We start from the raw sequence: 12,575 nt of genomic DNA on the forward strand, positions 1-12,575 counted from the left end.
CCATCCGTCTTGAACTTTCTTTTAGTTTTGTTTTTTCTTCTCATGCCTCCCACAGCATGAATAAACGGTAAACTGTAATATTAAAACAAACAAAAACTCTGAAGTTTGCCAAACCCATACAGTGTGTCCCTGCTCCTGGTTGTACCCTTCTGCGCTCTCCTTCGCCTTGGCTCTGGTACTTGCTTGACTCCTCAGTATGTTGGCTCAGTCTCCTAACCTAGTACAAAACCAGCACAGTGAAAAAGGAGGTTGAATTTGGGGCTTTGTTTATTTTTCGTTAGGTTAGTGAGCCGCCTTGGTTCCCAGAGGCAGCAGGTAAAGGCCAGAGCTGGGGTGTGGGAGGAAGTGGGATTACATGGCCTGGAAGGGGTTGCAGCAAAAGGTTAGATTTACTCAGCCAACTTTCTAGGCTGTTTTCTTGGTGCACCACAGGAAAGTGCTCAGACATGGGAGCCAGGTACAATGTACAGGGCAGAGGGCATTGCAGGAGAATTTCTTTCAGCAGTGATGATTCTGGGAGCGAGTAGAAGCTTTCCCTACGGGGGTTATGTTCACCCATTTGCTACTCAGCCCTCTGCTGCTTTTAAAACGATGCCGTGAATACTAGGACAAAACCTTCAACTCAGCTGTTCCTCAGCTACCAAAATATCTCCTTTGCCCCTTGACCAGCTGTCAAAACTTTCCTGGCCTTCCTAGAGCAAGCAAGCATCTTAAGGAACGTTTCCGTCGGCCCGTGAGAAAAGAGAGGGATACTCTGGAGATGGCTAGCAGGACTGTGCATTCGATGCCAGGTGCCTGCGCTAAGCAAGCTCCTAAGCAAGCCTGTCCATCGGGGCTGCCACCCCAGCTTGGTGGGCTCTGTAGGATGAGATTGTGGTTCAGGGAAGAAGGTGTTTCAGATCAAAAAAATGTGCAACTCCAGAGCCGAGAAAAAAAAAAACAAACAAACCTTAATTATTCAACTAGTTTGAAACACTTTAAAGTATCCCTAAAAATAGGTGAGAGGGATGTTTGTCAGCTACAAAGAGATTACCCTGCAGTAGTATTGTTTATCTTATTTTATGATGATGCTACAGAATACAGTCCCTCAGGTAGCCTCATTAATGTTTATGAATGAACCCCTTGTTTTATCCTTTTGGTTTTAAAAGGAAGAAATAGGACAATGGGCTAGTAAGACTTGTTTTACCATGGATGCCTTGGAAAGTCCAAAGATGCGGGTGTAAGGTCTCTATAAGGCTCAGTAGTTCTGCACATGGATGACAGTTGGATTAGGGTGCTTGCTAGACCAGCTGAGAAGGTGTAGCTTAAGGGAGAAACCCAGGCAGGCCTTTGACTAAAATTCAGGGTGAAATTCTGCATGCTTCTCCGTGGATCTGTCAGCAGGATGTTGGCACTCCTCTATGTCTCATCAGTCGTTTTGTTCTGATCTCTTCCATCAATAGCAACCTGCGACCATACGTTGTTATAGCCGTAAGCACTTCCACAGGGCAGTATCTGGTAAACCCTGCTGCCTGTCAGCATCTCGGCCCAGGGTGGAGGCTTCTTTTCACTATCTATTCCTTAAAGAAGGCAACAGTTTCTTCTGGCTATCTTAAAAGAAGGATGGCGGTTATGCCCAGCCCATGACAGCATGTGGTGGTTTCTGAGCCTTACCGCTCCAGCCTTAAAATAACAGTTCTTTTTTTCTAAGCCAACCAACAATTGTGGTCAGCAACTAATACCAGTTTAACCATTTGGCAGCTGCCCTGTGGGAAATGGCTCTTTAGGAGAGCCAGCCAGAGGAGCCCTTGGTCCCAGAGCCACGCTGGGTTGTTTTCACCCAGAAAGGCATATTTATAGGTTTCCTTGTGCACAACCGGCCCTTATAACAACAACCTAATCCTAGAAAGTTAATAACAAACAAGTAGGTTAGAAATAGCGATTCCAGTTAATTGTTTTGGTGTTTTATTTGATGAATGAAAAACTTTGATCCCCGTGACAACTACGCAGTTTCTTGCTCTGTAGTTCCTTTTCCATCCATCGAGTGTTGTGAAGTTTATTTTGGACTCAGTTCCTCCCCAGTTACACACGGTAGTAACCGGCTCCGGAATCGGGACCTTAGGGCAGAAATCGGCAATAAAGGGCTATCGCAGGCCGGGAGTTCCCCCCGTCTCTCCCGGGATGCTGCCGTGGGGGCTCCCCTCGCCCTCACAGCAGATCGCATCTTCCCCAGGGCGCGCAACGCCCTTCTCTGCTCAACCCCGTGGGTGTAAAGGGAGAGAGGGGCTGTCTGAGCGCTGAGTCCCCCCGGAGCAGCCGCCACCACCACGTGGCGAGCGGCGCCTCCGCTCGTTGCCCCCCATCCCCGAGCTCCCCTTTTTCCCCCGGCGGGCGCTCGGTTTTTGAATGAATGACCTCAGCCGCGCCGTCCAACCGCCGCGCTCCGGGGCTTTAATATTCATGAGCCGCCGCGCCAATGAGCAGCCGAGGAGGTTGTTTTAAACGGCAGAGCCCCGCAGCCAATCAGGCCGCTCTCGTAGGCAGCCAACGCGAGGCTGAGCCGCGCCGAGCCCCGCGTCGTGCCCTGCGCTCCAGCTCCTGTCCACACTACCGCGAACAATACAGGTACGTGCAGCCCCGCCGCAACTTTTCGGGGGGCGGCTGCCCCCTGCGTGCCCCGCCCTGGCCCCGCGCTTCGCCCCCTCTTGCTCACCCTCGCCTTGCTTTTTTTTTTAATTTATTTTTTATTTTTTTTATTTTTTTGTGGCATAATTTTTTTTGCCGTTTTATTTTGCTATATTTTTTGCAATTATTTCTTTTTTGCATTTTTTCAATTATTTTTTTCGCAATCATTATTTTTTCCTTTTTTTTAATTTTTTCCTTCTTCCCATTTCCCCTTTTTTTTTCATTAAAATCGGGGTTAAAATCCACCCAAAACTTTCTTTTCTCCCCCCCCGGGGGTCGGCGGTGCCGGGGCAGATGCTGCGCGGGGTTCGCTTCTCCCGTTCCCCTGCGAGGATCATGGCTGGGGACGGCGGGACCGGCTCGTTTCTCTTCTCTCTCTCTCTCCCGCACGGTTTTGGTGTGGGGTTTTTTTTTCTCCTTTTTTTTTTTTTCTTTTTCTTTTTCTCTCTCCAAAAACGCGCGTCTCCCCGGTGCTTTTTATTCGGTGCCGGCGGTGGGAAAGTTGCCGGCCGTGCCCGCTGTTTATTCTGCATTAATATGGCTGTCGCTTTAGCATCTGACAGGGATAAGCCCTGCGCGATGCCGCCCGTCCCGGCCGCGCGGTGCTTCCCTCGCCTCCTCCTCGCCGCTGCCTTCGCCTCCGCCCCCGCCGCTTCTCCCCCTGGGCGGGCGGGCGGCTCCGGCGGGTCCCGCATCGCCTCTTTCCCCGCGCCGCGCCGCGGGCATTAACATGGCTGGCGCCGGAGCGCCCCGGCCGAGGGAAGAAAGACGCGCTGCGATGGGGAAGGGCGGCCGCGGCTGATGGGGGGGGGTGGGGAAGGAAATCTCCCTCGCCGCGCCCCGCGGGGGGCTCCGACCTTTCGCTTTCGCCCCGCGCCCTCTCCCCCCACCTCGCCCTGCCCTCGGCCCGCACCCGCGGGGCCGCGCCGGGGCTCTCCGCTCTCTTTTTTCTCTCTCGGCCGGCGGCGGCGATAATGGCTGCACGGGAGCCTTTGTTAGAGAGCGCTGCGCCAGGCAGCGGCCGGGGGGGCCGCCCGCCCGCGCCGCCGCCCCCGCCGGGGGGAGCCGAGCCGCGAGCCCCCCCTCCTCTCCGGCGGGGGCGGCGGCGGCGCTCGGGGGTTTAATATTTCTTCGATCGGGGGCCGGTCGGGGCGCCCGGGAAGGGCGGCGGGGGGCCCGTGTGGCGGCGGAGGGAAAGGGGGGGAAGCGCGGCTTTGTTCGGCGGCGCCGGGAGAAGCCATCTTAGCGAGCGGGGCCGGCGCCGGGCGCGGAGAGCGCGGCCGCCTCGCCGCTCGCCCCGCGCCGCCCCGCGCCCGTGGGGGGCCGCTTCCCCCGCCGCCCCCGCCGCCGCGCGGGCCCCGCCGGCCCCCCGGCCCGCCGCCCCGCAGCATTTGAGGGGCACTTTCTTTCATCGCGAGGCGTTTCACAAAATGGAAGATGAATTATTGGCGTCTGGCGGAACCGCCGCGGCGCCCGCCGGACCCGCCGCCGCAGGTGCCCGCGCGCCCCGCGGAGCCGCCGCCGTGACCTTGGGGCGGAGAAGATGGCGGGAGCGCCTGGACGCGGGTTTCCCCGCCGCCCTCCGAGCGCGGGGGCTGCGGGAGCGGGAGGGCGGCTTCGCGCCGGCCCCGCCGAGGGCGAGCGGCCGCGATTAAATATTAACGGGGCGCCAATAAAAATTAAATTTTCAAACGCCGAGAAGCCGTAAATAGGAAATATTGCTGCGGGGGTTTTCTTCTTTCCTTTTATATTTTCCTTCCCACGGAGGGTGGAAATCATACAGAGGACAGGGAGAGAAATGCATCCCAAAAGTTAGCATCGCGCTCGCCGCATCTTGACCGCTACGAACGTGTCGCTTCATGAAGCCTGTGCCGCTCACCTCACGGACCCCATCCATGGTGGTGAAAACTAACCTTTATTTCCACCCCTTCTCACGCGTGAAAGGTTGTTGCGCTGCTGCAAGGGAGGATAAGCTGCCTTTATACCTGGATGAGGGCTGCTAACACGTGCGCTCCAGCTCCTAAAGGGATCAGTTGTAGCCTGGCACTGTGCGTGCCACTCCAGCCCCAGCGCGGCGTAGCCAACGACGACAGTTCATAGAATCGTAGGATAGTTAGGGTTGGAAGGGACCTTAAAGACCATCCAGTTCCAACCCCCCCTTGCCATGGGCAGGGATGTGTCCCGCTAGAATATTTTATATTAGTTCAGATATAACTCTGGATGGGCAGGAATATGCATGTTTAATAGCCTGTCTCCACTCTGCGGGCGTGATGTAAACTTATATCAATGAAAAACTTAATTCTGCTGGCCAGTTTTGTTTGCCTCAAGTCTGCAACCCAAGTGTCAAGGAAGAAAAACCAAAGTCTCTGTATTGGTGATGGTAAGAGGTGTTCAGGGAAAGAAAGGAATGCGTTATTGATGGGATGTCACTTCAGGGGATGGTGATGCGTGTATATGTGTATATATAAATATTTGCCCATATAGGTATACATATATATATATAGGCCCATATATATATATACATATATGTATACTCACTCATCCGTATACGCTTTCTCATGTTATTTATTCCCATTTTCCCCTCTTCCTTACAGAGTCAAGATGGCTAAAGGTGATCCGAAGAAGCCCAAGGGCAAGATGTCTGCCTATGCCTTCTTTGTGCAGACGTGCCGTGAGGAACATAAGAAAAAGAACCCAGAGGTTCCAGTCAACTTTGCAGAGTTTTCCAAGAAATGCTCAGAGAGGTGGAAGGTACCTTAATTGCAGCTTTCTCAAGGGATAACTTCTCATGGTATCTGCTAGGATGATGCATGTGTGCCTAAATGTGAAGGAAGCTGGTGCTGTTTTGGTCTGTGAGCTGTTCTCGGCAGGGCATCCCGGCCATTGATTTGGTGCTGCTGACTTCTGTAATGTTCACGAAGGCAAGGCTCCAGCCCAATGTATCTGCCCGTTCATGTGCTTCCTCTACAGCCTGGCCTTTTTTCGCTCTTTCCGAGCAGTGCCTTTCAGGAGCCACCTCTCTCGGCTTGTGTCCTCAAGGAGGACTCTGTGGCTGTGTTTGTCCCACTCCTTTTTCTTCCCTCACTGCGTATGCCAGCTGTGGCCACAGTCCCCAGTACAGGACCTTCGTCCCCAAGGTGGTCCAATTGAAAAACAAATTCTGAAACTCCCCTATCGAGTCGGTATGTGTTTGCTTGTTTACTTAAAGTTTGCCAGCTATTGAACAGTTGGGTAATCATAGGTTTGTTGTCTTGTTTTGGGGGTTTTTTTTTAGACTATGTCGAGCAAGGAGAAGGCTAAATTTGATGAAATGGCAAAGGCTGATAAGGTACGATATGATAGAGAAATGAAGGACTATGGACCAGCTAAGGGTGGCAAGAAGAAGAAGGACCCCAATGCCCCGAAACGACCACCGTAAGTAACTTTGAGGCATTAAACACACAAGTACTTTGGATTGTTTCCCTGCCTTGTAACCTAGCTGTTAGATTTCTGTAAAGGAAGTGAATGGGGCATACTGTTGGTACAGCAGTAATGTTCATAGTTTACTGATACTGTCTTGTAAATCTTCTAGGCAGCTTGTAATCTTGGGCATGTAGTGTACTCAAAGGAACACCCGTACTTGGTATCCTTAATCCTAAAGTGATGGAATGCATGGAAATGCCCAGGGTCACAGTGAGGCTTGAGTATCTAAGATGAAATTGGGTGGGGGAATAGACAACACTTCATTAAAAACGGCATTGGGTGAAGGCTGCAAGTCAGGTCCTCAGTATAATCAAAACTTATTTTGTTTTACTTTTTTTTTTAAAAAAAAAAAAGAAGTATTTTTACTTGGCAGTGAGTGCATGTGTGAGTGTTGTGGGTGAGGGATGGAGGAAGGAGGTGCTCCCCAGACATGCTGCTGTGGTGCTGACTGTCCTCTTGTGCTTCTTCCCAAGGTCTGGCTTCTTCCTCTTCTGTTCAGAGTTCCGCCCCAAGATCAAGTCCACAAACCCTGGCATATCCATCGGGGATGTAGCGAAGAAACTGGGCGAAATGTGGAACAACCTCAGTGATGGTGAAAAGCAGCCTTATAATAACAAGGCAGCTAAACTGAAGGAGAAGTACGAGAAGGTAAGGCTAGTTTTGACTTGTGCCTCTTCTATACAGGCTCTTGTTGTTGCTCTGTTCCTGTAACGTAGACCCCCACCAAGGTGGCCCCAGCGTACAGTGAGTGTCTGCAGCTTGCAGACCCATTCTCATTGCACTGCGTAGCCAAACTGCAGGGACGTGGGACAGAATAGGTTAGAGTTCAGGCAGACTCCAGTGAGGACGGAGAGCTTACCCCCAGTGACGCACAGCAGCGGGTGCTTGTGTTGCTCCAGCAAAGGATTTGCTGTGCTGTTAAAGGAGCTTTGTCCTGTTAGTAGGAGACTTCTAAGAGAGGCTGGGTTCTCTTCTCCTCCTCAAAGAAACAACCATGAACGCAAAGTTCAAGGCCTCTGTCACCCAGAGGCAGTTGAGTGTGCTTAGGTGTCTGCATACCTGTGTGCGACAGTGCTGGCTGTCTCCCCTTTCGGGGGGTGCAGCTGTGGGAGGCCAGTCCCTTCGTGTTGGTGCCCGCTGCTGTACAAATGCTGTATGTGTTTGCCGCTTAGAGCAAATTAAGACATCCTCTTGACTTTGCAGGATGTTGCAGACTACAAGTCTAAAGGAAAGTTTGATGGCGCAAAGGGAGCAGCAACCAAAGCTGCTCGGAAAAAGGTAGAGGAAGAAGACGAAGAGGAGGAGGAGGATGAAGAAGAGGAGGATGAAGATGATGATGATGAATAAAACTGTACAATACTTGTCTCCATGTGAATACCATAGAGTAGGGGAAACACCATAAATGAAGCACCTCTTATTTGAGATGGTGTCTCTTGCCCTTATTAGGCTTAATTAAAAGAAAAATTTGGATTCCGATCGCGTTGTAGTTTCTAAAAGTGCTCTAGAAATTGTAACTGGTTTACATGAAGTGGCCATGGGTGTAGTGAGCACCCTGAAACTGTATCAAAGTTGTACATATTTCCAAACATTTTTAAAATGAAAAGGCGCTCTAGTGTTCTCCTAACTCTGTGCACTTTGCTGTTGGTGTAACAAAGCATTTAAAAATGTTTCAAGCATTTTTTTAATTTGTAAGGTGGTGTTACTATATGGTTATTGGCTAGAAAATCCTGGGTTATAAACTGTACATATCTATAGTTTGTAAAAACTAGACAGATTCTTGTGGTACATGCTTAGAGTTATGATGCCTTAGAGGAGCAGTGATTACTTGGAAAGGCTGTATGTTCCCCGGGGTGCCATGGCCCAAAGCATGCACTGTGAGGGTAGATCTATTTACACTACAGTGGGCGTCCATTTAGCTTAAAAGTTGTCTTTCTGTATATAGTGAAATAGCATTCTGCTGCCATTCTTAGTTGTGGAAGGGGGTTCAGCTGGCATGAGAAGTGTATGGATTTTTTTAGTTAAGTGCGGTAGTTTTTAAACTGAAACTGTAGACATCTCTTCATCGTCAACTAAGTGAAGAGCCAGTGCAGCAACTGAAGTTCAAAAACACTCTGTACTTAAACGAATTTGCAACGTTCTGTTTTTTTTGTATGTTTAGAATGCTGAAATGTTTTTGAAGCAAAATAAACAGTATTACATTTTTAAAACTGTTCTTGACAACACTCTAAATTTCTGGTTTAAAAGGATCTTAACAACAGCAAAAGGTTCATTTTGAAGTCTGTGGCATCCCTCAGGGCTGGTGACTTAGGAAACATTCTGTCTCAAGGATTTAAAAAAAAAATTAATAAAAAAAAATAAATGGTGGCCAGCCAAAACTGGCTGAATTGAAAGAGATGGCTGCTCCAGCTAATATGCAATCGTAACTGTTTATGGCTGAGCGGCATAAGATGCTATGCAAGTTTGAACTTTATTACTTGAACTTGGGAGCCTAAATGAACATTCATGACGTAATTGTTTGTTTGTGTGTGTATATAGCAGCATTCAGAGATGCAGAGCAAGGTAGGTGGCTAGGAATGAGGCTGACACCATGGAATAAGTATAAAAGCATAGTTTGGATTTTTTTTTCAGTTGTGTTGGGTAAATTTATAGCCCAAATGCATTGCTGTACATATTAAAATGTGCCTTTTTTGTCCTGTGTTAAACTGTTTCAGACTTGTGGTTTTTTCTAGCATCTTAATTCATGGCAGGAGCCAGGCGCCTTGTCTAACTCCCTGCTGAAGTAGGAGTGTGGCACAGGTACTTAATCTGTGTCCTTTCTCTAATGACATAAGTTTTAATAGGAATTGGGTGCTGTGAGGTGGGTTGGGGGAGCAACGCAGGTCTCTATCCCCTCTGATAACCACCTGTCTGTATCACTATCCTGCTGTCTTCCAAATCCAGGCTGGAGGTGTCTTGCAGCCCTTGGAAGGGAAAGGTGATACCTGGTCTCTAGCAGGCGACTCTAACATTTATTTTCCTAAGCATGGAAACTGCACGAGCTGGGAAAACTAGCAGCCCCTTGCTACCCTTTAATTCCTCCCTTGTGCTGGCTGTAGTTAGCAGTCAGTGATTGCTTGGCTGTGAGGGTGAGATGGGGGGTGTAAGGATATTTGCATTAATGGCAAGTCAGAGTTGTGGGCTGCTGCGTGCAGCTGACTTAAGAGGGCAGGGTAACTCATTAGCCTAAACTGGGTAGGGGCTGCTGAGCCTGTTTCCTTTGAGCCAAGCTGCAGATTAACCAGGGCCAGGCTTACAGGTGGTAACTACTTCTAATAAATAATAGATACTAAATAGAATAAAATGCTTCATTGCCTAATGGGGAAGCACATCTGGCTTCCTGCGACTTCTCAACAACCATAGTATCTTGGCAAAGCAGTCTGTCCCGTGTTGAGATGGACGAGAACCTGAAAGCAAAACCAAGCAAGACCTGGTATGGGATGAAGCAAGCTAGTAAACTTTCACAAAACATAGCAAGCAACTTTTTTTTTTTTTAAGGCTGAGTTAACAATTGTATCACTTAGAAATACTTCTATAATTGTTTAATGGTGGCAATTTTTCAGTGTCTTTAATGCACAGAAAAACAATCTGATATTCTGATGCAAGGGAGAAGATGACTGGAGATTCCAGCACGTGGAAATTTGATGGGAAAGTGGTGGAGCAGAAGAGAAAAGCAATGGCATCGTTTCAGGAGCTGTAGTACTGTTTCTGTTGTCTAGTTGGCAAAATTTCCCCTTAGCCACATATGGGAATTGGCGTAGATCACTGCTGTGCAAATCGAGCTTGGCTTTGAATTAACTGCTAGGAAGCTGAGCCCCTATTGATAGTATTAGCAAATAAGAACTAGAGCTGACACCTCTTTGTCTTTGTTATATTGGAAATCTATTGAGTTGCAGGGCTTGATTAAGGTCCTGGGCCTTATAGTGCACTACCTCTTCTTACTCTGCAGATTGCTGAAATATGGCATGCCTTGGGGATGCTGTTCAGTACAATGGTAGTGCAGGACTCCCAGGACTCAAATTTGGACATTGTACATACAGTGATGATATTTCTTCCCCCAATACTCTACTGTTGATAAATACCATGGTGTGAATGTGTATAAATGACATGATTTGTCCCACCACCACTGGCTTATGGGTTCTGAGAAGTCATCTCAGGTACTGGGAAATGCTTAATTTCACCCAGCTCCATTTATTTGTTGTTTTTTGGGGGGGTTTGTTTTGTTTTGTTTTTTTCTTTCCTTTTTTTAATAGAACACCCTCTGAGTGCTCTTTCTCTCTGCTTTGAAATGCTTGTGGTGTTCAGAGCAGACATTTCTACTTCAGGCTGCTGTACAGCTGAGACTTCTAGTTTGACTTCAGTCCTAAGCCAAGCAGAGTAACTATGTTATTAACTCCATTATATGTCCAGAAGGATAAGGATAAAATAGATTTGGGGAAAGGGAGGGGTCGGATGAAGAGGGATTCTTCCTTGCATCATTTTGACAGGGTTGACTGCAAGATCGCTTGTGTTCCCAAAATGCAAAGTGTGGTTTGTTGCATTCCCCTGTGCCTGCTGCAGTTAGGCTGAGGCAGGCTGTGAAGAAGAGGGGCTGGGATGGTGGCAGCTGTTAAAGCCTGCTTGTCTCTCTGGGGAGTTGGAGGATGGCTCAACTGATTGTGGTGGTGCCTCCAGACTCCTAAAACGGTGGCAGAGGTGCGAGAGCTTTGCTCAAGAGAAAGCATCTGTTTATGTGGGGCGGAGATGGGTAGAGGCAGGTAGGGTGCTGCCTGGCAGCACTAACCCATGTAATGCAAATCATTTCCCATGCTTAGTATGGTTTGATTTGCACTTGGGACCATACATAGTCCTGAGAACACAGTCGCTACCAAATGCCCTTTGAAATGAAACCAACCTGGAGATGATGGGGTGCGCAGGCCAGAGCCTGCCTCTGCTGAAAATGAGCCCAGCAGTCTATTAGCGCGACCCAGGGAGGCAGAGGAGTGATGCTCTCCCGCTGCTCTGTAGCCTACACGTTTGTAAATTCAGTTGAAACGTGGTAAATATTTGGTGTAAGCCCTCAGACCAGAAGAGAGGGTGCGGGGGAGGGACTGCATCGGGGAAGCCCCACCGTAGGTGTGGGGTTGGCTCCCTGTAAGCAGTCACAAGGCAAACCGCGCTGCAGAATGGTTTCTTGCCGCTTGTGTCAGTATCCTAATGCATCTGTGGGGAAGCAGTGCATTAATTTTTCTGTAATAAAATTAATTAAAAATCCTAGTCCAAATGCATATTGAGTCAATTAACAGCAAATGGCTGCAGCTCTAACAGAGGTCCATAGGAAGGTGAGAGTCTGCTTTGAGGATCGTACTGGGGATACAAGCAGAGCTGAAATACCTCTGTTATCTGCTCCCTTTGAAGGGCTGATTTTTATATAGTTTTATTCACTTGTAATAAACCCTGCTGGAACAGCAGCAAGGTACGAGGGCTTCTGTTGGCTCTGGCTCAGGCAGTGGCAGGTGAACGGCTTTTCGCTTCCAGCCTCCAGCACAATTCTGGCAGCCACCTCCAGTTTATATTTTCCCCCCTGCTCACTTGGGCTGTTGTTCCACAGGCAGAAAAACATTGCCCAAATAAGCTCTTTTCTATTGAGAGCTTTCTATTTTCTATTTGGGAAGCAGGGCTTGGACCAGAAGCAGCTGGGATGGGACCTCCCCGCTGGCTTTGCTGGGGCAAGAGCAGGGTGCTGCATTTTTGGCCACATTGCCATTCACTTTCTGATGAGCTCTATGCTCACCTCTATGAATGTGAGCCCAACCTTACTCTCCTCTGAGAGATAACGGGAGGAACTGTGACAAGTGACATATTTATTTCTTTGTGCTAGGGCTGCAACAGATTTTAATGCAATAAACCGAACTGTAAATTGCAGCTGTGCTGCAAAACAAGTGTGCTGGAGATCCCATTACTGCACAGTTGCTCTCTAAACATATTTTAGCTTGTGGTGGAGAAAGAGCCAAATAACCAGCATGTTTGATGGGGAAGAGGAAACACAACATGGACAGATGTCCATTCCTTTTGAGATGTCTTCATCGCTTTTCAGCAAGCTGGGCTCTAATGGGAGCGTGGTCTGCACCTGCCTCTGGTTGGACGTTTGGCAACCCGTGTTCAGAGCACTCTGCAAACATCTCATCCTTCTGATAGGTCTGACGTGTACATGATAAAGTGGGATGTGGATGAGGAATAGCTCCTTGCCTGTGCTAACGACCTTGATTGGAGTTGCCTGCTGTTAAAAGCTTTTCCCTGAGTGCCCTCTTGCACCTGGATCCCTAAATTAGTCAGGAGGAAGCATTCACATCCCTGCTAGAGTTCATGTCTGTGTCTCGTGAGTGGTGAGTATGCCTTCTCTTCTTCCTGGATATAGCGTGGCCTCACACAAA

At 48.9% G+C, this 12,575-nt stretch overlaps 1 protein-coding gene across 1 annotated transcript; it reads left to right on the forward strand.

The window, feature by feature from the left end:
* The first annotated feature begins 2,454 nt into the window (after positions 1–2,454).
* HMGB3 (high mobility group box 3) lies at positions 2,455–8,811 on the forward strand. Its single transcript, XM_054075996.1, has 5 exons — positions 2,455–2,604; positions 5,259–5,415; positions 5,939–6,078; positions 6,600–6,774; positions 7,330–8,811. Exons 1-5 carry the CDS (start codon positions 2,456–2,458, stop codon positions 7,471–7,473), a joined length of 765 nt encoding a protein of 254 aa, XP_053931971.1. The 5' UTR covers position 2,455; the 3' UTR covers positions 7,474–8,811.
* The last annotated feature ends 3,764 nt before the right edge of the window (positions 8,812–12,575 follow it).

This window comes from Cuculus canorus, chromosome 10 (genome assembly GCF_017976375.1).
Source record: "Cuculus canorus isolate bCucCan1 chromosome 10, bCucCan1.pri, whole genome shotgun sequence".
In the NCBI taxonomy this organism is placed as follows: domain Eukaryota; kingdom Metazoa; phylum Chordata; class Aves; order Cuculiformes; family Cuculidae; genus Cuculus; species Cuculus canorus.

Excerpts from the sequence above, each read along its gene's own strand:
- HMGB3 (XM_054075996.1), top strand. The coding sequence starts at position 2,456 with ATGAGCAGCCGAGGAGGTTGTTTTAAACGGCAGAGCCCCGCAGCCAAT. Across the intron at positions 6,079-6,599 it reads AATGCCCCGAAACGACCACC|GTCTGGCTTCTTCCTCTTCT; the intron begins GTAAGTAACTTT and ends CTTCTTCCCAAG. Across the intron at positions 6,775-7,329 it reads TGAAGGAGAAGTACGAGAAG|GATGTTGCAGACTACAAGTC; the intron begins GTAAGGCTAGTT and ends TTGACTTTGCAG.